General features: G+C 38.0%; 2 protein-coding genes and 1 long non-coding RNA gene across 4 annotated transcripts in view; 2 read left to right on the top strand and 1 right to left on the bottom strand.

Annotated features, from left to right (window-relative positions):
• The window catches only part of PTPN22 (protein tyrosine phosphatase non-receptor type 22), a 60272-nt gene extending 53502 nt beyond the window's left edge, over nt 1–6770 (top strand). For both annotated transcript variants that reach the window (XM_086717875.1, XM_025933921.2), the window contains 2 exons: nt 82–159; nt 6107–6770. In XM_086717875.1, coding sequence (XP_086574001.1) covers nt 82–159; nt 6107–6171 — 143 coding nt within the window. In that variant the 3' untranslated portion in view covers nt 6172–6770. The remainder of the gene's footprint in view (nt 1–81; nt 160–6106) is intronic.
• Nucleotides 1–9523, bottom strand: part of LOC147578262 (uncharacterized) — a 53524-nt gene extending 44001 nt beyond the window's left edge. The window contains exon 1 of the long non-coding RNA XR_015255000.1: nt 9247–9523. This is a non-coding gene — a long non-coding RNA (uncharacterized LOC147578262). The remainder of the gene's footprint in view (nt 1–9246) is intronic.
• Nucleotides 8418–24919, top strand: part of RSBN1 (round spermatid basic protein 1) — a 47217-nt gene continuing 30715 nt past the window's right edge. The window contains exons 1-2 of the mRNA XM_025935294.2: nt 8418–9148; nt 20102–20775. Coding sequence (XP_025791079.1) covers nt 8443–9148; nt 20102–20775 — 1380 coding nt within the window. The 5' untranslated portion in view covers nt 8418–8442. The remainder of the gene's footprint in view (nt 9149–20101; nt 20776–24919) is intronic.

Below are 24919 nucleotides of genomic sequence, written 5' to 3'. Positions count from 1 at the left end.
TATTTCAAGTTACGTGTTCTGATAAACAGTAATCAGAGTTTGTCTTCATCTTTTCCCTTACATTTTTTCTTTTGATTCTAGGTGTCTCTAATTCTTCTCCAGCAAACAAGCCTGCAGACTCTGTTCAGTCAAATCGCTCCAGCTCCTTTCTGAATTTTGGTATGTGTGTTATTTTCCAGCACAGTTAAAAAAAAAAAATGTTTATCTTGTAGTATGAACTTTAAATAGGATTCAAGGTTGATATATAGGTCCTTATATCTATATTTTTTTCCATGCAATTTATCTTTTTATTTTTGACCTTAGCTACCTCTTAACATCTTACCTAGGATGGAATTGCCTAGGATAGCAGAAAATAAAGCTAGGTAACCACATGATTATGTTGCCATGTAGTAAATGAATGTGTGACTAGCCAAATGAAGAAATTCTGAGATGCTATGAGACTCTAGTTCATATCTAATCAAAGTTATAAAAAATACATGAGTGTGGTCATAAGAACAACACTTGCTGTCTAATTTTATAGAACTCGTTCTATAGTAGGGGCTGAAGCACAATCCTGACAGTTTAAAGGAATTGTTTGCCCCACTGTCCCTAACTATAAACTATAAACTTAAAATGATAATTTTATGGGGTGCCTGGGTGGCTCAGTCGGTTAAGTGTCTGACTTCAGCTCAGGTCATGATCTCACGGTTCATGGGTTTGAGCCCCACGTCAGGCTCTGTGCTGACAGCTCAGAGCCTGGAGCCTGCTTGGATTCTGTGTCTCCCTCTCTCTCTGCCCCTCCCCAGCTTGCACTCCTCTGTCTCTTAAAAATAAACATTAAAAAAAAAAAGAAAAAAAATGATAATTTTATATTATTTTAAGCATCCTATTATTCTATATGACAAATTCATGATACTATGTAAGATAGTATCACATATACTATAAATATTTGTAAGGAATGTAGTAATTAGTGTAGGCTATAATTACTAAAAATTATTACCCAAAAAGCAGACCTCCCTCCCCCTCCCCCAGGAAAGGATCTGGGAGCCCCCATCGTACCCTGGGACAAGACCTTGAGAACTGTTGCTGTGTGGTATTGTCCTTATTTGTATGGTCAGAATTGGGTTGCTGCCACATCCAGATTGCAGGTAGCAAGAAGATAAGAGAAAAATATGTAAGAGGTGAGATCTCCTCTTCTGGTCTTGAGGTATAGGCCTGGAAGTGGCAACATCGTGTCAGCTCACATTAGCTTGAGAATTTGGACATATGCTACATCTAAATTGCAAGAGTAGCTGGGAAAAGTAGTAACACTGGGTGGGCAGTTGCTGAAATACAATTCTATTCCTGAAGAACCAAGGAAAGGTTCTGGTGGACAGGTAGCAATCCCTGGCCACACCTGGATTATGGTCTCCATTTCACCTTGGCAAAATATCAACTAGAATCTCTGGATACATTTTTTGGGCTGAAAAGTTTTATTTGGGGGCACCTGGGTGGCTCAGTTGGTTTGACTCTTGGTTTCAGCTCAGGTCATGATCTCACAGTTTGGGGTTTGAGCCCTACATCGGGTTCTGTACTGACAGCTTGGAGCCTGCTTGGGATCCCCTCTCTCCCTCTCTCTACCGCCTCCCCCACTAGCGCCCTCTCTCTCTTTCAAAAATAAACATTAAAATCTTTATCTAGATTATATTATCTAAGGTTTAAAATGTTAGAGAAAAAGAAGTTACTATTTTTAAAAAAAATTTTTTTTTAACGTTTATTTATTTTTGAGACAGAGACAGACAGAGCATGAACAGGGGAGTGGCAGAGAGAGAGGGAGACACAGAATCTGAAACAGGCTCCAGGCTCTGAGCTGTCAGCACAGAGTTCAAGCGGGGCTTGAACTCACGGACCGTGAGATCATGACCTGAGGCGAAGTCAGACGCTTAACCGACCAAGCCACCCAGGCGCCCCAAAGAAGTTACTATTCTTATGAAATCATTTAGTTAAAAAATTCATACAGATTATCATATACCCCATGAAAAAAACATACAAAACTTTGCCTGGAACACAAATGTTCCCTTCCTTCCTTCCTTTCTCTCCATCAGTGATACCACTTGAGTAACTCATGACCCATCTAACTTTACAACAATCTGTGATCTAATATGAAGATAAAGTATTGAAGAGCTGCCTCCATAATATATTTCTTCTCAAATATGCTTAGATTTGAATATTTACTTACTTAAAAAGTACAACTCTTTCACTGGCTCTTTTTTTAAATTTGTGTTTTTTAACATTTATTTATTGTTTTGAGAGACATAGAGAGACAGAGCACAAGTTGGGGAGGGGCAGAGAGAGGAGACACAGAATCCAAAGCAGGCTCCAGGCTCCGAGCTGTCAGCACAGAGTGCGACGCGGGGCTCAAACCCACGAACCACGAGATCATGACCTGAGCCGAAGTTAGATGCTTACTTAACTAAGCCACCCAGGCGCCCCCGTTTTTCTTTTTAATGAAGGAAGCAATATAAATTGTAGTAATAATTTACATACAAAAGTTTTTAATTTTGAATAAAAATTCTGTTTATAAGCATTTTTATTTTTTCTGAATTGGCCTACATGCAAAAAAGGGTAGCTTGCTGGGGCACCTGGGTGGCTCAGTCGGTTAAGTGTCCAACTTTGGCTCAGGTCATGATCTCACCATTTCTGAGTTCAAGCCCCATGTTGGGCTCTGTGCTGACAGCTCAGAGCCTGGAGCCTGCTTGGGATTCTGTGTGTGTGTCTCTCTCTCTTTCTCTCTGCCCTTCCCCCGCTCATGCTCTGTCTCTCAAAAATAAAATAAACAGTAAAAAAAAAAAAAAAAGGTAACTTGCTATTGTTCTATTCAGAATTCAGAATTGATCAGTGAAAAAGACTGAATGCAGGTATTTCTTTCAGGTTTCAGATACTTGGTACTTACATATTATGTTCTTACGTGTATTCTCAGTTTACTTGGGTTGCAGTCAAGCTACCTGGACTGAATGGATGAGTTTGTGACTATTTGTGTGAAGCTATTTAACCTGAAATATTCCTTCTATTTTTTTTATCACTCAGAGGAGTAAAATGTATATGAACTTGGCTGTGTGCCTCTCCCCAATTTTTTTTTTTATCATCACCATTATTAATTTAATATTAGTAGTTTTCTTGTTTTTATCTTCTTTTCTTCTCTTCCATACTCACCTTTTCTTCTAGTTCTGGTATGGTTTTTGGTTTTTTTTTTTTTTGTGGTTCTGATTGAAGCAACACTTGAGTGTTTATGATGTGCCATGCATTGTGCTGGATGCTTTAAGAAATATCTCATCTGACCTTTTCATCAGTTCTGTAAGGTGTACAATACCCACAATTTTGGAAGATGATGGAATTAAAGGTTTAGGAATATTTTTAGTTTTCCATGTTCTGTTCTCCCCTTGCATTTCAAAGCTTTCATTGTTCAATTTGAGTGCCTAAAGTTGTTAATTTTCAGAGTGCCTTGAAAATATACCTTCATCACAGAAAAGTCCTATGTTGCTAAAGTGATAAAGAACCGATGTTATCAACCTGCAAATCTTTTTGAAAGGATCCAGAAACAATTTTCATTGGTTCTGCACAATTTCCTTGTCCTCCTTCTTTTGAGGAGAGAGAGGGGGCAGAGAGGAATGTTTGAAGGAGACAGATAAATAAAAGTGATTACTTTAGCTTTTCACGATTGTTTATTAGTTTATTTTCCTAAGCTTTTCAAACAATATCTTAGTAAATTGAGGGCTTCCTGGGCCGAAGTAGAAATATACCTGAGTTTTTTTATTTTTTGTTTTTTTTTTTTGGGGGGGGCACAAGTGAGCGAGGAGCAGAGAGAGAGAGAATCCCACAAGGGGCAGAGAGAGAGAGAAAGAGAGAGAGAAAAGTGGGGCTTGTGTTCACCTGAGGGGGGGTTCGTGCTCACCAGATGTGGGACTTGAACTCACGAACTGTGAGATCATGACCTCAGCCAAAATCAGATGCTTAATGACTGAGCCACAAAGGTACCTGAAATATGAGTGAGTTTAATGTAATAATTTTGTAAAGCAATAGTGCTTATTTTTCTGAAATTGAAATTTCCCAGGTTTTTTTTTTTTTTTTATGTGTGGTAGGTGAAAAGATGTAGACATAAGATATTACTCAAAAAAACTAAACAATTCAAAAATGGGCAAAGGACTTGAAAAGACATATTTCTGGAAAAAGATGAATGGCCAACAGGTGTGTGCAAAGATGCTAGATATCACTAATCATCAGGGAAATGCAGAGCAAAACCATAGTGAGATATCACTTCACATGTGTCAGAATGGCCATTATCAAAGAGACAACAGACAAATGTTTGCTAGGCTGTGGAGAAAGGAGAATCCCATACATTGTTGTATGAATGTGAACTGGCGTAGCCATTAGGGAAAACAGTATGGAAGTTCCTCAAAACATTGAAAATAGATCTATTACATGATCTGGTAATCCTACTTCTGGGTATCTATCTAAAATAAGTGAAATCCTTACCTCAGAAGAGGTATCTGCACCTCATGTTCACTGCACCATTATTTACGATACACAAGACATGGGAACAACCTAAGTTTCCACTTGACAGATGAATGGATAAGGAACATGTGTTATATATACATTTCATATATATATATATATATATATATATATATATATATATGCATATTATTCAGCCATAAAAAAGAAGGAAATCCTGTTTGAGACAACATGAATGAAACTTGGGGTTATTACACGAAATGAGATAAGTCAGAGAAAGACAAATACTGTATGTATCACTTACATGTGGAATCTAAAAAAGCTAAACTCACAGAAATATACAGTAGAATGGTGGTTGCCAGGGGCTGGGGGAAATGAAGAGATGTTGGCCAAAAGGTACAAACTTCCAGCTGTAAGATGAGTAAGTTCTGGGGGTCTAACATACAGCATGGTAATTATATATTTAACAGTACTGTATTCTATACTTGAAAGTTTAGAGTAAATCATAAATGTAATCACCACAAAAAATGGTACTTATATGAGATGGAGGTCTTACCCAGCCTTAATGTGCTAATCATTTCATAATATATACATGTATCAAATTATCATGTTGTATACCCTAAATTTAACATGTTACATGTCAATAATATGTCAGTAAAACTGGGGGAAAAAAAGGGAGCCTGGTGGCTCAGTCGGTTAAGTATCTGACTTTGGCTCAGGTCATGATCTCATGGTTTGTGGGTTTAAGCCCCGCATGGGGTTCTCTGCTGTCAGTGTGGAGCCCACTTTGGATCCTCTGTCACCCTCTCTGCCCCTCCTCTGCCCTCTCTCAAAAATAAACACACATTAAAAAGAAACTTGGAAGAAAAGGATATTACAATCAATCCTTGAACAATTTGGGGAATAGGTATGCCCCCCTGACCCCCATGTAGTTGAAAATCTGCAAAACTTAAAATTTCCCAAAACTTAACTAATAGCCTACTGTTGACCTGAAGTCTTATGCTTATCTTATATCTATCTATCTATCTATCTATCTATCTATCTATCTATCTATCTTAGATATCATATGCTGTATTCTTATAGTAAGCTAAAGAAAATGTTCAAGGGTCAACTGTATATGCTGAGTTACTAAAGATTGTTATAACCAGGGTTCTTCATCTAATTATTACCATGAGTAAATTTATAAGTGTTCTACAAATTTAAAATGTTATTAGTATTGTTATCATTTATGCACTAACTTAATTACTGTGCCTTTTTTTTTTTTTTTAATTTTTTTTTCAACGTTTATTTATTTTTGGGACAGAGAGAGACAGAGCATGAACGGGGGAGGGGCAGAGAGAGAGGGAGACACAGAATCGGAAACAGGCTCCAGGCTCTGAGCCATCAGCCAGAGCCTGACGCGGGGCTCGAACTCACGGACCGCGAGATCGTGACCTGGCTGAAGTCGGAGGCTTAACCGACTGCGCCACCCAGGCGCCCCTACTGTGCCTTTATAATCTACTATTAATTGATCAAAGATGCTGCCTAACGTTTTGAAAAAAAAATCCATGTACTTGCATACATTATAACATGCTCTAAAATCTAAGTATTCATTTCTATATACTAAAAGACTTTTCCAATTTATTTTTGTTCCCAGGGTTTGCAAATCGTTTTTCAAAACCCAAAGGACCAAGGAAACCACCAGCGACTTGGAATATTTAACACAACTTTGGAATATAGCTGCAAGTGCATCTGGAAATAAAACTACTGGAATACTGCTAGCTAAAATAAGTGTTCCATATTTATAATTTCAACAATGAAGACACTGTAATGTTTAATAGCAATATTAGAAAAGCCATATTCAAAGAAGTGCCAGAAGTTGTACATTTTCATCTCATTTGCATTGGGTTGGAAACTGGAAATAAGTTTGTCACTTGGGATTATGTAGAGAATGCTGGATGAGAAAGTTTTAGAATGGACTTATTTTTCATTTTGGAAGTTATTTTTCTTCTACTTAAGTAGAAACTTCAAAATATTTGTAAGAATTGGATCTCAACTGAATGTCTGCATTGCCAGATTTTACAATAGCAAGTGTTTCACAAAATCTGACTTGTGGTTGTGGCACAAAATGATACAAAATGACTGCTTGTGACAATGACTATTCCCTGGGAGTTATTTTTGCCTAAATGGAGTATACCTTGCACATCTTCCCAAAGGTGGAAAACCAGAGTAGTAAGAAAAGGAAACGTTATAATTAAGAGAATAAATAATAATGAAAATAATTTCATAATATATTTCAATAATGAAAATAATAAAAGAATAATGAAAATCATTTTTGTATTTGGATATACCAACTAACAGGATGTTCAACTACATTTCTGGTAAATTTTAGCCAAAGTTCTTCAATTACCAAATCTAGAAGAATAATCAACAAAATCGTTATCTTTTGGTAGCATTTTCTTCATTTCAAAGGTCCTGTATAAACATGTGCAACTTACATCCAACCAATCAGAGGTACTACTAGTTTAAAACATTTTATTGGGGTGGGGGGGAAGGTGAGGGAGGGGCAGGGAGAAAGACGGAGAGGGAGAGGGTGGGAGGGAGAGAGAGAGGGAGAGAGAGGGAGAGAATATTTAAGTAGGCTCCTGCTGTCACCGGGCTCTGTCTCACAACACTGAGATCAGGACCTGAGAGGAAATCAAGAGTCCCACGCTTAACCAATTGAGCTATCCAGGGCCCCTAAAAATTCTTCTACAAAATATTTTAAGAAAATCTGATTTTTCAAATCTAATTTTATGTAACAAGTAAGTTAGTGGGTAATTATTCTTACAAAAGATTCCCGAGTTCCCCTCATGATTGAACTTTTTTTTGAAACTTAGAAAAGTTTAACTTTCAGAACCTAAAATACTCAAACAGCATTTGTTCTTTAATGTCTTTCAATACAAAGCCAGATAGCGCAAATTGATGAAATGTTAACTGTCTATTGAAGTACATTGCACGCAATAGGTGCACAATAAACTGTTTTGTCTTTGAGCTAACTTTACTGCAGTGTTCATTTAGCTGAATCCTCCAGGCACTAGTGGCATTTCTGAGTACTTCATTGTAATCAATTATTTCCAAATATCTTTATCAAGGACCAAATATAGGAAGAGAATCTTAGGGAAAATCTAAAGCGCCGATGAAGTTGTGGATGAATTTCTGGGCAGCAACATTGGTGCACAGTGACGATTTTTGGACAGGTCTGCGGTAGACACATTTCTCAAATTTATGCAACCTTATAAGGTGGGACATGAAAAAAAAATCTTCAATAAGTTTAAAAACATGGGTTTTCCACCTAGGGACGGATTCAAAATAAATGCCGGCCTCTACCTTTCCAGGCATTAGAGGAGATGTGGCTCTAAGGCGAGGTGCGGCGGCGCTCACCAGGCTCCCGGACAGTTCTCGCACCTGCCTTGTTACGCGGGTACCTGTAACCATGGCAATGCCCACGAAGAGGTTAAAACATGTCTTCACTGCAGCCCGATTAGATTCTAAACCCAAATCGCCCTCGTTTTACGTATGACCAGGTTCCCCTTTCCTCTTCATTTCGTCGCTTGTCCAAGGATAAGAGGCCGGGGATTCCTCACAAAGGTTTTGAGAGGAACGAATATGAAATTGATAAGTACCTATGGAGCCCACCGACTCCGTGTATAATGACCAAGGGGGCACACACAGACGATAATGGGAACGCGCAGACAGACTTGAAAGCCACTAACATTGTTTCGGCCGTTAAGGCGGTTGGCGGCAACTCTCCGCCCAGCGGCGGTTGCGTCGCAGCCCGAAGCGTGACTCGGCGCACGCTCTCTTTCCGCTCCTCCACTCCCAGAGCCAGGGACGCGGCGGGAGCGCGGGGGAACTACCGCTCCCATGAGGCTCTGCGAGGCTCTGGGTGCTTTAAAATAGAGCTCACTCGGAGAGGCCTGCGGAGAAGCGCTGGGAACTGTCGCTTCCGGCATGTTCAGCTCCGGAGGAAGAACGGCCGAGAAGTGGAGGGCGGGGAAGAGACTCCAATGCCCAGCGGGCCGTGCGCGGGCGGCGCTTGCGCGATACGCGGACGGGGGGGCGGTCGGGCCATTTAAATGTGTGTTTGTGGGTGAAATGGCTGCGCAGGTCGGAGCGGTGCGCGTAGTACGGGCGGTGGCGGCGCAGGAGGAGCCGGACAAAGAAGGGAAGGAGAAACCCCATGCTGGGGTCTCGCCGCGGGGAGTGAAGCGGCAGCGCCGAGCGAGCAGTGGGGGTTCTCAGGAGAAGCGGGGGCGGCCGAGCCAGGACCCCCCTCTCGCTCCCCCTCACCGGCGGCGTCGCAGCCGCCAACATCCCGGGCCGCTGCCGCCAACGAATGCAGCCCCAACCGTCCCAGGCCCTGTTGAGCCTCTGCTCCTGCCGCCTCCGCCGCCACCTTCGCTGGCACCCGCCGGGCCCGCTGTCGCTGCCCCGCTCCCGGCCCCAGGCACATCGGCCCTCTTCACCTTCTCTCCTTTGACGGTGAGCGCGGCCGGGCCCAAGCATAAGGGCCACAAGGAGCGGCACAAGCACCATCACCACCGCGGCTCCGATGGTGACCCCAGCTCCTGCGTTCCGGGCGATCTCAAGCACAAGGACAAGCAGGAAAACGGGGAGAGAACTGGAGGGGTGCCTCTGATCAAGGCCCCCAAGAGAGGTGAGAGCAGGCGAACTACCCCGAGCTCGGGTTCTAGGTCTCCCTTAGGTCCGATATCCCGCCCCTTTAGCACTGAAAGACGCCAAACCCCTGCTTACCTCCTGCTGCTCTACTCCCTTAAGCCCACTGGGGTGGACCCTGGATTTCAAACCGTTGACACAGCCTGACCTACTTGAGGCTTCTCGTTTCGAGGCCGAGCTGTCAGTTACTAACCCCCTTACCCGGCTCTCCCTTCCCCACCCCCGCCCTTCACCCCCAGCCTTTACCAACGTTTGTTTTCAAATTCGCCAGGGTTTCCGCGCCGCGCGGTCCTTGGCGTGGGATTAGTAGCTGGGATATTAAAAACTGCTTTTCTAAAGTAAAGGCTTGTCGCTAAAATCCTTTTTTCTTGTTTTCTTTTGTGGAAATCTTTAATATAAACTCTCCTCGGCTCCAAAATATTCACGGGTATGGTGTGGGGCTTTAATGAGTTTGAATTCTTAACACAGGTTCCTCGACTCAGGTTGCTTTAGTTTCTGCAAGGTAAAATATCAAACGTAGTTTATAGTGGTTCTTTTTTATCCGGAGGTGAAATAATTTTTAATTTTATATTAATACTTCTCGATAGAGGGATGGGGAAGGTTTTCTGTCTTTTATGATCCTAGGAAATAGGACCAACCGTGCCTCTGAAAAGTGAGAAAAGTGAGAAACGTGCTGTAATGGATCGTTAGAAGGAAGAATTCCCGTTGCGATTTATTCTTTCTGGCACATAAAAAAATTGACTATTTAATTCCAAGAGCCCACACTAAAGTCAAGAATACCGAACCCAGGAAATGTAGGACTACCTAATTAAATGTGGAATCTAGAGAAATTAGGTTTACTAATATTGGTGTCTTCCTGTTCCCAAGTACATGGAACATTTATTTGTATTCTCCGCAGAAAGGAGGGGGTATGAAGTTTGAGTATACCGTGTGTTTGTATATGATTTCATATAGCTTGTTAGTTGTATTTCCTCAAGAAGATTTTAAGATGCTTATATAGTCGCATTGGGCCAGATGGGGTATTACATGTTAATGAACAAGTCTTTCAATGTAAAGTTTTCTGAGTCTTGGATTTCTTCCACGTACTTGGTCTTGACTCAAGTTTTTTGTGGTTCTGCGTACAAATAGTGCAGTGTTTTGCAAATAATTGCTCAAAAAATACTTACTGAATTGAATCTTTCTAACTTTGGTGGTATCCAGGTGTTATTATCAGGAATAAAACTTGTGCCAAGCTGACAGGAGTGCCAGTTTCCACCACCAATATGTGATGATCTTGTTCTCTTTTATTTCTCACCTCATTTCTTCTATATGTGTGTTTTAACCACACAGATTTGGAGGGAATCTTAGAGATCATCCAATTTAAATTTGTATTGTGGAAGAGGAAACTGTGGCCCAAAGTAGTGAGGCGACTTGTCTAATTAAGTTACAGTTAATTAGTAGCAAGTACAAACATTAAAAATTTTTTTCTTTTAATGAATCATTGGCACCACAGGAAGTAGAACCCAGATCTCTTGAATCCCAGTTCAAGCGTCTTCCCCTAGCTGCATGTTGTTTCTTTCTTTTTTTATGCTATTTACTTTTCCCCTTTCCTTGCTTACTCCTTCCCTTTGCCTTGGAATCAGAATGACAGTAGCCAGCACCATCAAAAGTTTCTGACCTAGCCCCTTTTTATGGAGGGATGGTGGTAATTACATGTATAATAAACAACAGGGCGCTTCTCTGAGGACTCACAGGCCCTGTGTTCTTTAAAAAACAGACAAAAACAAACCTTTAACTCAGTGTTGTCTGACAGAACTTTCTCTAGTGATGGAAATGTTCTGTATTTGTACTTGCTGTACAGTATGGTAGCCACTGGGCATATGCGGCTCTTGAAACAAGTTTTGAAGGCTTTTATGTGGCTGGTATGATTGAGGAATCTCATTTTAAATTTTATTTAATTCTGATTAACTTATTGGACAATGCAGCTTGAAGCATTTGTAGTTTGCCAATATGTGAAGAGGTGGGTTAAGGCTAAGATCGGGTAATTTAAACATCTTACCTTTTTTTGTTAATTGAAACACAGTAGGCATGTAATGCTATATTAGTTTCAGGTGTACAACACGATTCCCTATTTGTATATATTGCAGAAGGATCACCATAATAAGTCTAGTTTAAACATTTTAACTTTCTTAAAAAAATGTTTATTTTTGAGAGAAAGTGCCATGCAAGGGCACAGGGAGGGGCATAGAGAAAGAGAGAGAGAGAGAATTCCAAGCAGGCTCCGCTCTGTCTGGGCAGAGCCTGGCTTGGGGCTTGAACTCAGGAACGGTAAGATCATGACCTCAGCCGAAATCAAGAGTGGGATGCTTAACCGACTGAGCCACCCAGACGCCCCTAAACGTTTTAACTTTTGAATGAGGGACTGTTGTATTATATACTCTGCAGGAAAAGGGCTGCGTGGCCATATACGCTGGAATGTAGGAAAAAGTATATCTTGTAGCCTTCTAGATACAAGATATACACTGGCATTTTAAAAGTTCTGAGAACCTTACAGAAAATAAACTGATTTACCCTTGTTTAATCCAGGCTTTTGCACACACTTTGATCGATACCTTTTTTTTTTTTTTTTTTTTTGGCTGAACATCTTTATATTTGTTACAGTGGTGTGGAGGAGGCATGCCTCTGGAGTCAATCTAAGTTTAACTTGTGGCTCTATTACTTACTGTTTGATCCTGGGCAAATTACTTTAACCTCTTTCAGTTTCCTGTCTGTACAAAGGGGTTGTAGTACTTCTTTTTACAAGGTTATGTAGATTAAATGGGGCAATATGTGGAAAGTACTTAAAACAGTATCTGGCTGATATTAGACACATTTAAAACTGCCTTTTATCATACTTGGTCCTTGAAACAAGTCTAAGATTAATAAGAAGAGTGGCTAGACCCTGGCTATTCACAGAGCTAGGTCTTCCCTCCCTTATTCTCAGATTTTCAGAAACTCTAACTTTTTATTTTGAGGTAATTATATATTCACCAGAAATTGCAAAAATAGTACAGAGAAGTTTTTACCCTTCATTAGTTTTTCCAAATGGTTATGTGTTACATAACTATTGTATAATATCAACACCAGGAAATTGACAGTGGTGCAATGGTGTGTGTATAATTGTGCCATTTTATCACCTGTAGATTAGTTTAACCACTATTGCAATCAAGATCCACAACTATTCCATCACCACAAAGATCCCCCCTTGTGGTAATCTCTTGAAAGTCTTAGACACCTATGTTTCTCTCCCTTCCCTAACTCCTAGCAACCACCAGTCTGTTCTCAATAATTTCATCATTTTGAGAATGTTATAAAGGGAATAATACAGTGTGTGATCTTTTGAAGCTTTTTTTTCCCCCCCACTTAGCATGGTGTTCTTCAGATCCATTCAAGTTTTATGTACCAATAGCTCACTCCTTTTCATTGCCCAGTCGTATTCTATGTTATGGATATACCACAGTTTAACCATTCACCTACTAAGGTGACATTTTGATCGTTTCCAGCTTGTGTATTAGAATAAAGCTTCTGTGAATGTTCACATTCAGGTTTTTGTGTGGATGTAAATTTTCATTTCTCGGGGAATGTAATTGCTAGGTCATGTAGTAAATGTATGTTTAGTTTTTTTTTTTAAGCTATTACCAAACTATTTTCTAAAATATCTGTACAATTTTACATTCTTACCAGCAGCGTATGAAAATTCCACTTTGTTCACATCCTTGCCAGTATCTGGTATTGTTACTATTTTTCTTTTATTTATTCTAATAGATGTGTAGTAATACTTCATCATGGACTTAAGCTGCATTTCCCTAGTGGCTAGTGATATTTAACATCTTTTTTTGTCATCATTTGCTGGCCATATATCTTCATCAGTAAGATGTCTTTTGTCTTTTGCTCGTTTTCTAATTGAATTGGTTTTTACTGAATTTTTTTGAGAATTCTTTGTATATTACAGGTATGAGTCCTTTGTCAGATATATGGTTTGCAAATATTTCCTCCCACTTTTGTTGCTTGTCTTTCCCTCCTTTAACAGGGAGGTTAGTAGTTAGAGCCAAAGTAAATTTTGTGAGGTCTAATTTACTGATTTTTCCCCCCTTTTATGGATTATGCTTTTGATGTCATGTCTTGGTCTCAAGACTCAGGTCTCAAAGATTTTCTTCTATTTTTTTTTCCTCTTAAAATTGTAATTTTTAATGTGCATCTCTGATTCATTTAAGTTAGTTTTGTGTAAGGTGTGAGGTGTTTAGGTCTAGGTTCATATTTTTTTGCCTATGGATATCGAATTTTTCCAGCACCTTTGTTGAAGACTATTCTTCTATTGGATGGCTTTTACACATTTTTAAAATATCAGTTCTACTACCTGTTTTTGTATGACTTGTCAAATAAAGATGGTTTTTACATTTTATTTTTTATTTATTTTTTAAATATTTATTCATTTTGAGAGAGTGCGAGAGCGAGCACACACGCAAAAGGGGCAGAGAGAGAAGGAGACAGAGAATCCTAAGCAGGCTCCGAGCTGTCAGCATGGAGTCTGACGTGGGGCTCAAACCCATGAACCAGAAGATGGTGATCTGAGCCACATCAAGAGTCGCTTGCTTAACTGACTGAGTCACCCAGACGCCCCTGGTTTTTACATTTAAAATGGTTGAAGAAAATCCCTGATGTGGAAATCATGAGAAATTTAAATTCAGTGTCCAGAAATAAAGTTTTTTTGTGACATTACTCCACTCATTCAAATGTATCATCTGTGGTAGTTTTTGCACTACAGTTTGCCAATCTCAGAGATAGATCATTCAGCTGAAAGACGTTCCTTCACACCAGCCCAACTGTACTGAATCCAACTTCATGTATAAGTTAATCACAAATTTCAGATTCCAGATGTTTGGAGTTGCTTATATATAGTTGAAACAACAATTTCTCATCTCTAAGATGGGAACTAAAGTAAGATTTGAAGAGGTGAAGTGACATGCTTAAGATTTTCTAGTTAGTAAGTGATAGAACTGAATCTAGGACCCCCTTTTTTGTTTTGTTTTTGTTTAAGTTTTTTATTTTAGAGGGCATGCAAGCAGAAGAGAGGGGCGGAGGGAGAGAGAGATTCTCAAGCAGGCATCATGCTGAGCTTGGAGCTCTGTTGGGCTCGATCCCACAATTCTGGGACCATGACCTGAGCTGAAATTAAGAGTGGACCCTTAACTGAGCCTCCCAGGTGCCCCTAGGACCCCTTTGTTTTTTTTTTTTTTTTTGATTTGTGGTCCACTTCGCTTTTCACTAAGCCCATTTGGATTGTTAAGTTAATAAAGAGATATTAAAATGTTTTTTTATTTCTTGTAAACAACAGGTTCAAGTTTCGGTTCAACTGATAGTTATCTTGGTATTTTGAAACCTGAATTTTTTTTCTTCTTTTATCGCTCATAAAACAGAACAAACTTGCTCAAAGATTATTTTAAATTCTTGTTTAGTAAATTTATGTTTTTAATAATATTTCAATATTTTGTTAAAAAAAAAAGGCAAGGGGGGAGTCCATCCCTCTGGCTCTTTTCTTTAGTGTCGTTAAATGACAGGATTGCTCTTTTGTATTCACTTGTGAGTCAGCCTTCCTTTCTCACGTTTTTTTCATCTTTGACCAACTGCCCAATTTCTATCACAGGGAGTGTCCCCAAGTCAGACAACTAATTGAAATTTTCTGTGATGTCAGAAAGCTGTTGGCAGGAATTTAAAATCCAAGTTCTGTTTGGTGATAGGAGTGAGGAATTATTTGGGGATTGATTATACAGAGAAGTAAAATAAATAGGTAGTCTCATTTATCAGAGCAACAACTTCAGGGACTGATATCTTCCTTACCCACCTAGAGAGGGGATGGGGAAAGTCTATAAGGCATGACATTTTTGCATAACATAAATAATGCCATCTTTGTGATCATGCAGAATTATCATGTAATGGGCACTCAGTAAAATATTTGTTGAATGACATAATGCTCCCTTTATTGGAGATTCTTTTAGGTCCTTGTCCATTAATTGTAACCAGGTAATTTTAGTTGATCATCTCACAGGAGGTGTTGTAGAGAGGGGTTGATTGAGAAGGCAGAAAGGAAGAGTGTAGTGTAGTAGTGTATGGGAAAAGTTTGAGTTTTGGGATCCGACAAGATGAGCATTTGAATGTTGGTTGTCACCCACTAGTTCTGGGACCTACGATAACAGAACATCTTATATCAAGCTGTTTTCTTCTCCATAAAATGGACTTAATATCTACTTCGCTGATTTTGTGTGAGGATTAAAATGAGATCACATATATGATATCTAATAGATCCTTGGTGAATAATTATTTTCTTCCCTCTTTCAGAGGTTTTTGTCCTTTTATTGGGTTCTTTTAGAATACACTACATTGTATTGTAGGTCGATAATTTCTACCTCTAATTTTGATATCCCAGAGATAATTGCCAATTATTTCAAGGAATCTTATCAAATATCATTGGGAAAATGATAATAATGATGGTGACACTTACTGTGTTTTCAGTAGTGTGATGATGGTCTTATATTTATTGTCTTTTTTAATCCTTACAATAGCTCTGTGAGGTAGATACTAGAATTAACATCATAAGATGAGAAAATTGAAGTTTAAAGAGACTTAAGAGCTTGTCCAGAGCCCTTAAGCAGTAAGCACTAGGGCTGGGACATTAAGCTAGGTCTCTAACTGTAAAGCACCTGCTCTTGTAGCACTGTGTACTGCCTCTGTCGTTCAACTATTTTGGGGTAATAATAGTTAACATGTATTGAGTATTTGTTATGTTCTAGGACTATTCTAAGTACTTTATGTCCTTTGTTTCATTTACTGTGCACACTGATTTTATGAGGAGGTACTGTTACTTTCCCCCATTTTACCAATGAGGAACAAGGTGCAAAGAAATTAAGTTGTGCAAGGTAATATTTTGAGCGGAAGGTCTAGGGGCAGGGATTCAAATCCAGCCAGCCACTCTTAAGCAGCATAATGTAAAGGGATGGGGGTGGTGGTGGTAAAGTAAGGCAGTGTTATAAACATACAATGATCTTTTTAGTCAGGTTTTTATATGAAATGGGAAGGACCCCTAGTAAGACAACAAAGTTTATTTTCAGAAAACTTTAGCCTTTTTTTTTTTTAATTTTTTTTTTTTCAACGTTTATTATTTTTGGGACAGAGAGAGACAGAGCATGAACGGGGGAGGGGCAGAGAGAGGGAGACACAGAATCGGAAACAGGCTCCAGGCTCTGAGCCATCAGCCCAGAGCCTGACGCGGGGCTCGAACTCACGGACGGCGAGATCGTGACCTGGCTGAAATCGGACGCCTAACCGACTGCGCCACCCAGGCGCCCCTAGCCTTTTTTTTTTATTATGAGTAATAAAATCTAAAAAATTGTACTTGCTTTGAAAATGTATATCCACCATGATTTTTAAGAATTGAGGATATTACATTTTTTTTCAGTTCTAGGTATAATTCAAGGGTAAGAATGGTGATAGTAGTTTAAGTTTTGTAATATTTGGAAAGCTAAATATTTTTGCATTAATGAACTTTTTCAATAGTGATGTTAAATGAGGCTATTTGATAGTTGATAATTTTAGCATCTATGAGGATTTTATTGATAGTGTCATATATTAATCTAGTTATAGTTATAATGACATTTTTTAAGGCAGCAGTTTGTCTCTCAGATAAATGTATCTTCCTTTGTAGACTTACATACTTCTCTTTATATTTACTCTCATAGTCTGATATATGAAAGCTTTCCTTAATCACAGATAATAGAGTAGCTTGGCTCTTTTTCTGTAAAAGAGCTGTTGATAAATTTGAGCTTTTGCACTAGAGGGGAATACTCAAAATGTTATTTCCTGAATATGTTCTCTGTTGGAAAGCTAAAGCAATCAACTCAGGAATGGAAAGATTGTGAAAACTTTAGACATTGGTACTTTTTAAAATTGAGATATAACTGACATGTAACATTGTGTAAGGTGTACAGCATATTGATTTGATACATTTATATTGCAAAGACATTGAATTTTAATGTTTTTATTTCAAGGCAGGACAACCTTGACATTCTTACAGTGCAGCAAGGGCTATCTTACTGTAATAACCTTTAACAAGTTTGTATATGTATGTCATTTTCAATTAGTTGTCATCACAATTATTCAAAAGTAAATTTTGTTTATTCATTGAAATTCATTACCTAGTATGACACAAGTAGGCTCCCATTTCTCTATAAGCAAAGGTGAGCTCTCTATATGCAGCCTTAGATTAAGAATAAAACTTTGAAAAACAGGATTAGCGAGGAGAAGGATTGAAATTTATTTCATATTTAAACTTTTATTATGTTGAAATATGAGATTACAATCAATTTAAGGTCTTTTTCATTTCCCTGTACAGTGGTTTTTTTGATGGGCCATGTTGAAATGTGTTTGGAATAAAACCCACAGAGACTTGGCCATGTTAGAAATACCATTGGTAAGCTGATAGTAATATAGAAAATGTGTTACAATCAAGGCAGCACCTTCTTGGTGTTAATTTCAGTGGCAGATCTAGGTCACAATTCATTTCCTGCATACCAAATACCTCCTCTGAAGCTTAAAATAACAGGATCTATTCAAAGATATTTTCTTTTCTTTTCTTTTCTTTTCTTTTCTTTTCTTTTCTTTTCTTTTCTTTTCTTTTCTCTTTCTTTTCTTTTCTTTTTTTTCCCCATGAAATTGCTAAAACATTTAGCAGAGGGTAATTAGAGGACTCTTTGAAAATTGGTCTAACATTTATATTTAATGGCATTAACATTTAGTTGCTTGGGAGAATTGCCTAAATTACCAATTTTTAATGCGGGAAAAGTGTTTAGATTAATTTTATTTGTAAGAAATAGAAATGACTAAGTGTTTTAACAAATTGTCAAATATTTAGTTGTATATAGAGTAAAAGATGGACTGCTTTTTCTCTTGGCAATTTAAGCAATCCGATTACATGTATAATTTTGGTATATGACCTCAGTTTCATTACAAGTGATGTTTGCAAATGAAGGGTTTTCTTTTTGTTTAAAAACAGATATTAGAATGCAAGTCATTTGGTATCTATACACTAAAGTTTTTGACTTATATTTTCTTTAGAAGTTTTTATAACTTGTAATAGTTGGCGATTTGTAATAATTTTGTATAGAGTACTGCAACTATCATATTTGCATATTATACCAAATTATTTACTGTAAATTTTGTTGAACTTTTTCTTCCCAGGTGTAGCGATAGGATTAATTGGAGTATCTGTCTTAACACTGAATTACTTGAATTGTGTCAGAAATACTGTTGTTGGGTGGACAAATTCTATAGTAAATACCACATCGAGCTTGAAAGGTTGGTCAGGACTATTTAATCCTAAAGATTTCTTGCTAGATATCTTTAACATCTAGTAAATGAGAGATGCTATTTTATTTTGGCTTTGTCAATCCATGATGATCCCTTAAAAATTAAAGATGAATTTTTAGTTTTAAAAGTAATATATGTTTATGGTAGGAAATTAGAAAATACAGATAAGCAAAAAAGACATATTTATAATTCTTCCAGTCTAGATAACTACCATTAACACTTTGGTATGTATTTCTTCAGATATTCTTCTGTGTTGTATATGTGCAAAACATACAGATTTTTTCCTGTCTTTAGGTCCTTTGCCTCTCCCTGGTATATTTTCCCCTAGAAAACATGCCTGGCTTGTTTTATTACTTAGGACTCACCCTAAATGTCACCTCCCAAAGAGAAGTTTCCTCTGCATCTAGAGTAGCTTACTGATACTTTGTTTTTCTTGTCAAACTAGATTGTAAAGTTGAAGAGAGTGGAGATTAGATTGTGTCTGTTTTAGCACCATGTCCCCAGTGCCCAGAAATGTCCCTGGCACTTAGTGGGTACTTAATACATGTGTGTATGTTTACTATAAACATGGAGTCAGATTATACACATGTTAGATGCTCTGGAAAGAAAGGTAAGGTCTATATTTCTTAGATTGTTTATAGTCTAGAGGAGAGGTAGAAGATTAGATATGTGATAACACAGAATGCGGTTAAGAGCTGTGATAGGGAAGTACAGCGCTAACGAAGCACTTGGTAGGAGTAGCTGTCCAGATTGGGTAGAGATGAATTTGTTAGAGAATGCTTCCTGGAAGATTGGCAGTGTAAGCATTTTATAACCTTGTAATCCATCAGTTATTTCATCTATAATATAACTTACAATGGGTGGGTAGTATTTTGTCAGTATGTAATTACCAGAGTTTAATCAATATCCTAGTACTTAGAATAGACATTTAGGGGAGTCCCTAAATAACTGTTGTGGATGTTTTTGTGTATCTTCAGTTATTTTCTCAGGTAATTTTTCCTTGGGAGTGGAATTTCTGGGTCTGAGAATTAAAACATTTTCAAGGCTTTTGGTGTATATACCCATTTTGGTGGGTGCCAAATTGCCCTTCGTGAAATTTGTACTGGTTTATCCTTCCAGCAACAGTATATGAAAATGCCGAAAAAAGAAAAGTTTATGCCAGTTTGGTAGGCAGAATGGTGTCTTACAGCTTAATTTGCCTTTGTTTGATTTGCCTGTATGTGTCATGGCAAAATATGACAGGCTTCAGTTTAGATTTTACGGTGGTTACTGAACGGATATTCCATATAGTATGGCATATGTGAAATTACTTGGATATTTCCTTTACTTTTGATTGCAAGTCAAATTATATGCTTACATTCCCATTATCTACTTTTTAGCATAGTTTTCAACCCAGAATATAATTGTATTTTAAGATCTTTGTCTCATTCATTTTACAAACATGGCAAATTCAGAGAAACAGAATAGGCCATTTAATTTGAGATCAAGTACCTTAAGAAGTTTGTATGTTAACACTAGGCCTAGCAACTAACTTCTTTTTAATTATTGTGGCCAGAAACACCAGATGAAAATGGTAAAACCCAGAGAGCTGATGATTTTGTCTTGAAGAAAATAAAGAAGAAAAAGAAAAAGAAACACCGAGAAGATATGCGAGGAAGACGCCTTAAAATGTACAATAAGGAAGTACAAACCGTCTGTGCTGGCCTGACCCGCATCAGTAAGGAAATCCTCACCCAAGGACAAATAAATAGCACTTCAGGAGTAAATAAGGAGTCCTTCAGGTATCTGAAAGATGAACAGCTGTGCCGATTAAATTTGGGCATGCAAGAATATCGGGTACCCCAGGGAGTACAAACACCTTTTATGACTCACCAGGAACATTCTATTCGTAGAAATTTCTTAAAAACAGGTACTAAATTTAGCAACTTTATTCATGAGGAACACCAGTCCAATGGTGGTGCACTTGTCCTTCATGCTTACATGGATGAACTCTCATTTTTGTCTCCAATGGAGATGGAGAGATTTTCTGAGGAGTTTCTTGCTTTGACATTCAGTGAAAATGAGAAAAATGCTGCTTACTATGCTTTAGCAATAGTGCATGGAGCGGCTGCTTATCTCCCAGACTTCCTGGACTACTTTGCTTTTAATTTCCCCAACACTCCTGTGAAAATGGAGATTCTGGGCAAGAAAGATATCGAAACAACCACCATTTCAAATTTTCACACTCAGGTAAGATAAAATCGCTGTTAAATTATTTAGTAAATACAGTATCTTGACAGTATTAACCTCATTCTGTTTTGTTTGCACATACCAGCACACTTGATAAAAATTCACAGTGGTAAAGGGGATTCACATTGTTAGTTTATTGCTTTCATCGAAAAGTCTTAATTGCTGAAGTTCTTGGGGATGTGGCTTGTTACTGGGTCTAAGAAATGCTTTATATATGTTGTACGTAATTACGAGTCTTTATGGAAAACCAGCTTGAATTTGTGAATCCAGTCTTTCACAAACCAGGTAATGTTAGCGTGGAGGATGTGATTTAGATCTGGTAGCATCTAGGTAACTTTAGTTAAGACTGGCTTATGGCATGATACAACACATGAGGGCATTGACCTATTTATTTGCCAGGTTTTTGCTGTTTTTGTTTCTCTTCTTTCAGTAACTTGTTGGCAGTCTATCCCAGAAACATATCCCATTTATATGACTTGGAAGTGTCACTAGGAAGACCGCCATAGCCTCTGCTCCTTCTGCCTATGCACTGTTGTAGGTGAAGACATTTTCTAAAGCCTTGCTTGGGCAGCTAGGCTTAAGTCAGCAGGGAAATCTCTCCTTCCGAACAGTGGTTTTTAACTGAACATTTTTTTGAATGAAGTTATTTTAGGGTATAGAAAGAAGTAAATAACATGTCCTAGTTATTTTCTTAACTTCCTTTTCTCATAAGAATTGTGAATATGAATGGTCAGCTATAAGTTGGTATCATAGATGTAAATTCTATGCGAGTTTAGTGGAGAATATTTGGCTTTTTAGAGATTTATGATTATATAACCTGTTTTTTCAGGTTATCTAATAATTTGCGGCCATTCTTTTCCTTAAGACTTTTTTTTTTAGGTAAATAGACTGTTGCATAATAAGACTCTCAGCTGCCTGCCTGCATTAGAGTGGTTTCAAGCCACTTGGATTTATTTGAAACCTCCTCTAACTTGAATCTTTTTAATGATTCTTCCCATCCTTGCCTCCAGTGAGGGGAGTATCCAGTTTAGATTCATGAGCTTCAGAATTTCTCTAATTGAAGTTCTCTCTGCAGTAGAGAGAGCAGGAGCAGCCAATCTGGAGAGGTCGCAAGATGGGGCTGCCCAAGATGTTGGAACACGATGTGCAATAAAGGGCTTCGTCTTGGATTTTGGCCTTGTTACCACAATCAGGTACCGAAGTGCTGACTTTTGTAGTAGATTTTCTTTTTACTTTTACTTTTTTTTTTTAAAGGAGTTTTGCCTTTTGAAGGTTAAGAATCCTATTTTTATAAATATTGTAGAGAAGGGACTGAAAACCGTTTTCCTGATATAGGCCATAATCCCCATAAGTCCCTATTTAACAAAGAAACATACTGCTGAGAGCAGAATTAACATGCTTCATCACTTTTTTAGTTTAGAAAATGCAGCAAATTTTCTCTTACTGATAGACCAACAAGCATATTTGAGAAAGAGGCCAGAAATTTGGGTGAAAAAGTCTTGGCTTTGTAATGGTAACTTTTTAACTTTCATGTTAGTTTATAGTGGATCAAGCTTGTCAGTAGTACCCAGTCTAAATAGTTAATGAAAAAAAGTATCTCTAAATATTCCCTGCTGATTTTTGTCCTCCAATTTTTTAAAAATGGAGCTGAAATTTAAATGACTGTACCAACAACTTACCTTGAGATTTACTTTGGACTTATAAAATAACAACTTCTTAAGAACATACCAGATTATTAAATTAGGTATCATTAAGCACTTCAACCACGTAAGAATATTGAGGACTACTGAATAAGTCTTGTGCAGTGGTAATCCTGGAACTTAATTCTATTTGTGAATTTTCAGTCATTGGAGGAGAAATATGGGGTGGGTATGGGAGACTGAAGTAGTCCATGAAACTTGAAATTTGCACCTGTCAAATCTTTGGCAGATGTTAGGATGGCAGCTAACCCAGTAGTTGAAATGAATCCAGCAGTTCATGGTTTATAGAAATCTTTTCACATTCACATGTGAATATTTGAAATGACCTGTGGTATAGGTAAGCAGTTTAATCTCTGTTTTCCTCTGAAGAAACTGAGGCTTTGTTACCCAAGTTCACGTAGCTAGTAAGTAGAAGTGAGGGTACTAACCTAGGCCACTTGAAACATATGCCTATCATTTTACCATAATTCTTTATTTCAGCCGTTGGAGAAGAGACGAGTGCTTTTATTTGTCTAACACTGTAGTTAGTGAAATTAAGATATCCCAGTTTAACACAATATTCAAAAAGCTATTAATTTTTAATCAGTACCTTTAGGTTGTTGGGAATTAAGTGAATACCTTAAATATTTTGGACTTCTTTGTTTAATAAAGTCTTGAGAAGTTCTGTGAAGCCTCTTAAATTGAAGATACTTTTTTGTTATCTTAGACAGTTTTTGGAAGTTATATAGTTTAAATATGTAGCCATAATAATTATTTATGACTGTTATTTCAAGATAGTTTATTCAGCAAGCATTTATTGAGAGCATACCATGTACTGGACATTCTGTTCTTAAAAGGACTAATTGATGAGCTCATTCTAGTGGAGGAGATGTATAGACCAAAATTATAATACAGTTTGCTAAGTACTAGAATAGAGGTATGCATAGGGGAAACCTTGTGATACGGGGAGCACAGTTTGTGGTATTACCTAACAGACTTAAGGTGATTAGAAAAGGCATTTTAAAGCATGTGATGCTTGAGTAGAGTCTTGAAAGAAGATTAGTGCTTAGCTTAATAAGGGCATTTTAAGCAAAGAGAAAAACAGCCTAGGCAAACACACAGAAGCATTAGAGAATGTGGTACTTTCAGGGAGCTTGACATGGCAAGAACACATGTTGACCGTTGAGGGGGGGTGGTGGGAGTTAAGACAAGAGAGACAAGATCAGGATTGTGAGGAGTTTTATGTGATATGCCTAAAGAAAGTTAGCACTTTTTTCTAAAGGTAATGGTGAATCACTGGTGAATTTTCATAGGGGAATGCTATCGAGTTATGTTTGCCAAGATTACACAGTAATGTCTTCACATGGGATTGAGGAAGAGAATGAGATTGGAAGCTAGAAGACTTGTTAGATGACTATGATAACCAGATCAGAAATGATTGATGTCTAAACTGATATTGACATTGAGAGGAAGGAATGAGATTTGAGAAATAATTAGAAGATGAGATGAATTGCATTTGGTGAGGGAGGATAGAGTCTTAAATATGGTTTGGATAAGTGGGCAGATGGTGGTTCTGGTCACAAAGTTAATACAGACTTGAAAAAGCTAGTTTTTAGGGGTGGAAGCAGTTGATGAGTTCAGGTTGAGATATTTTGTGTTGGAGGTACCTGGGAAGACTAAAGGTTATAGATGTCTATTAGGTAGTTGAATATATGGATCTAAGGTTGGGAGACGTGTGTAGGCTGGGGATGGAGCGGTTGGATCCATTAGCATATAGCTGATCCAGGGACAGCCTTAGAATGGAAAAGAGATGAAGCTGAGAATGAAATCCTGTGATGCACCCACATGTAAGTATGAGGAACGTGGAAAAGAGGTCAAAAAGAAGGAGCGGTAGAAGGAAGATTTAGGATACAAGTTTTCTGGGTTTCAAGAATGATGAGAATTAAGTATCGCGAGATAAGGATGAGAAAATGTCAAGTTGCTCAATTAGGAATCTTCTTGGAAACCAGTGCTTGTCAAGACCAATGCTTTGCAAACCATGGCCTAATATTGTAAATGATGGGGCTTTTTGCTCTGTGTATGAATTTGGCATCACCAGGGAGCTTTCTAGAACTGCAGACTCTCAGATTCCTGCCCACATCTTCTGAATCAGAATCTGCATTTTTGCAGGTGATTTATAGACCCATTAAGGTTTGGGAAGCACTACTTTAGAACTTATCTGCACTAGTTTGAGGAAGTAAAATGTAGGTTTGTTTTGTGCAAGAATAATTCTAGCTCCTGTTATTTTTATATTTTTAAATTACTGTAGTGGCAAAGTGAGGATGCACATAAAGGTGTTTTTTCTTTTCATATGCTATAAAACTCATATTACCAAAGGAGGTAAGTTCATGATAAGTACCTAGTGCAACACCAAACTGATCCTCAAATTTGATTACTTAACTCTCAGCAGTTGATACAGGATAACT

The sequence above is a fragment of the Puma concolor genome, chromosome C1, assembly GCF_028749965.1.
Source record: "Puma concolor isolate L17-30 chromosome C1, mPumCon1.1.hap2, whole genome shotgun sequence".
NCBI classification, from domain to species: domain Eukaryota; kingdom Metazoa; phylum Chordata; class Mammalia; order Carnivora; family Felidae; genus Puma; species Puma concolor.
The sequence above is the reverse complement of the archived record's forward strand: the minus strand, read 5'-3'. Positions and strand labels throughout refer to the sequence as shown.